We start from the raw sequence: 2313 nt of genomic DNA, 5'->3' as shown, positions 1-2313 counted from the left end.
ACACACACACAGACACACACACACACACACACACACACACACACACACACACACACACACACACACACACACACACACACACACACACACACACACACACTCTCTCTCTCTCTCTCACACACACACACAGCAGAGACAGGTGAGAGGATGTTATCCAAGGTGAGAAAAGAAAAGAAGAGAGAGTGAATGAAGCAAGAAGAAAAATAAAGGGAAAGAGATTAAGCAGCGGGAAGAGGAGAGGGAGATGTATTATTAAGTAATGTGGAAGAGAAAGAAAGGAGAGAGAGAGAAAGGGAGAGACAGAGAGGGAGAGGGTGAGAGAGAGAGAGGGTGACAGTGTAAGAGAAGAGGAGAGAGGTAAAGGACGTGTAGAGCTTACATAAGTGTCCTGACAGTGTTCATCAACCACCAGGTGACACACACACACACACACACACACACACACACACACACACACACACACACACACACACACACACACACACACACACACACACACACACACACACACACACACACACACACACACTGACCTGTTATATGTACATACATGAGCACACACAGATTCAGATTTGTTCTAAAAGTGCACGGTACGTGCACACTGTTTGTGATGAACAGGTTTGTGTTCCCGGCAGGAGGAGAACCGGTTCCTCTTATCTTGGGTTTTTAACGTTTTAATTAACGACATTTTGAGACTTTAATAACATTGAGCTCTGAGCGGTTGACGTGATGAACTGAATGAGCCTATATCTAGCGCAGCATGTTTTGCAGACACGTTTCTCGACCCTCCTCTCTCAGACTTCCTGTTTCACTCAGACATATTTATCACCTGGTGTTCCTGCTGATCCGTGCAGCAGCCGCTCTCTGATCAATAAATCAGGTGCTGTGGCTCCTGGAGAGACGAGCGGTTATCACTTTCTGCAGAACAGAGACAAGAGATGGAATAACCAGATCAATCCTCCTTAGCCTCTCAGCAGGAAGTGAAAGCCGCACCACCAGCTGTTCACCTGATCCCTGGAAAGCATAAGGAACAGAATATAGCAGGCGCTCAGGTGAACGTGATGAGAGGAAGGCGAGCTGCAGATTCAGACCAACGAGGATTTCACATTTTCATCCAGATCTCTTTTTAAACATTCCTTCCTCATTTACTTCTGCACGTATCTCATTTAAACGCCTCCTTATGCTGCTGCTCATTTTGTCCCATGGTTTTTAACTTATTTAATTTAATTTCACTTTATTTCTTGACCCGTTTCCTTTTGCCTGCTTCCTTTTTAATTTGATTTGATTTGTATTTATTAATTTATTTAATTTGATTGTAATCTATTTACACTTTGTTTGCCTCTTTATTTAGGATATAAGCATTTGATACCTGCAGTCTCTTTTCAGAGTCCTGTTGTTATAACCTTCATCTCTGTAAACACGCTCCTGTGACAGCAGCGTGACGTTTACAAGGTTTTAGTTTATGTTTTAATATTAATTTATATTCATGTTTGCAGATATCAAGGACTCCCTGATGCAGGCGCTGGCGAGCTACGTCTGTTACCCACAATCCCTCAGGGCGGTGGAGCGAATCCCCGAGGAACAGTGAGTGATACTACTTTATCACTTCATGTATCATTCTCAGTAATCCAGATGTTCATTAAGATAATCAATACATTCATTTCTAAATCCTTCTGATTATTATTCATCTCGCGGTAAACATCGTACCGTGAGTTTTTGGTATCGTTACATCCCTATAATCTATACATTCATTTACTAGCTTTCTAATGATTTAATAATATAGATGTACAGAAGACCACATGTTCAAATTGTAAAATTAACCGCACTAGACAACATATAATTGTTAAATATAATAATTTAATATATTGAAAACAACATTATATATATTTTTAATATGTAAAAGATGTATGTAATGAGCTGATACAGAGTGTGTTGTGCAGGCGCGTGGCGATGATGAGGAACCTGCTGGCCCCCTACGAGCAGCGGCCCTGGGCTCAGACCAACTGGATCCTGGTGCGCCTCTGGAGGGTGAGACAACCTCAGAAACTACATTTCCCATCAGCCCCGGCTCCACTCGGGCTCCAGTTTATTTAATGCAGGAAAGGATAGCAAACATAACAAATGATATTCTGAGCGGGAGGCAGAAAACTAAAAAAATCCTGATCCTGATCTTTTGTTACAAAACATTTACTATCTGTGGCTTTTATTTTGAAAAAAGCCTTATCCTGAGCCCTTTATTACAAAACATTTACTATCTGTGGCTTTTATTTTGAAAAAAGCCTTATCCTGAGCCCTTTATTACAAAACATTTAC

At 41.4% G+C, this 2313-nt stretch overlaps 1 protein-coding gene across 1 annotated transcript; it reads left to right on the top strand.

Moving 5' to 3' along the window:
* The first annotated feature begins 1486 nt into the window (after positions 1-1486).
* LOC104943760 (E3 ubiquitin-protein ligase RNF123-like) lies at positions 1487-2115 on the top strand. The gene is made up of 2 exons (XM_010769226.1): positions 1487-1584; positions 1941-2115. The coding sequence occupies exons 1-2, from the start codon at positions 1487-1489 to the stop codon at positions 2092-2094; spliced, it is 252 nt and encodes an 83-aa protein (XP_010767528.1). The 3' UTR covers positions 2095-2115.
* The last annotated feature ends 198 nt before the right edge of the window (positions 2116-2313 follow it).

Source organism: Notothenia coriiceps, unplaced genomic scaffold (genome assembly GCF_000735185.1).
Source record: "Notothenia coriiceps isolate Sejong01 unplaced genomic scaffold, NC01 NC01_scaffold00006732, whole genome shotgun sequence".
Taxonomy (NCBI): domain Eukaryota; kingdom Metazoa; phylum Chordata; class Actinopteri; order Perciformes; family Nototheniidae; genus Notothenia; species Notothenia coriiceps.
The sequence above is the reverse complement of the archived record's forward strand: the minus strand, read 5'-3'. Positions and strand labels throughout refer to the sequence as shown.

What these genes read in the sequence shown, in the direction of transcription:
- LOC104943760 (XM_010769226.1), top strand. Translation starts at nt 1,487, where the DNA reads ATGTTTGCAGATATCAAGGACTCCCTGATGCAGGCGCTGGCGAGCTAC. An exon ending in GAGCGAATCCCCGAGGAACA is followed by an intron (nt 1,585 to 1,940) that starts GTGAGTGATACT and finishes TGTGTTGTGCAG; the next exon opens with GCGCGTGGCGATGATGAGGA.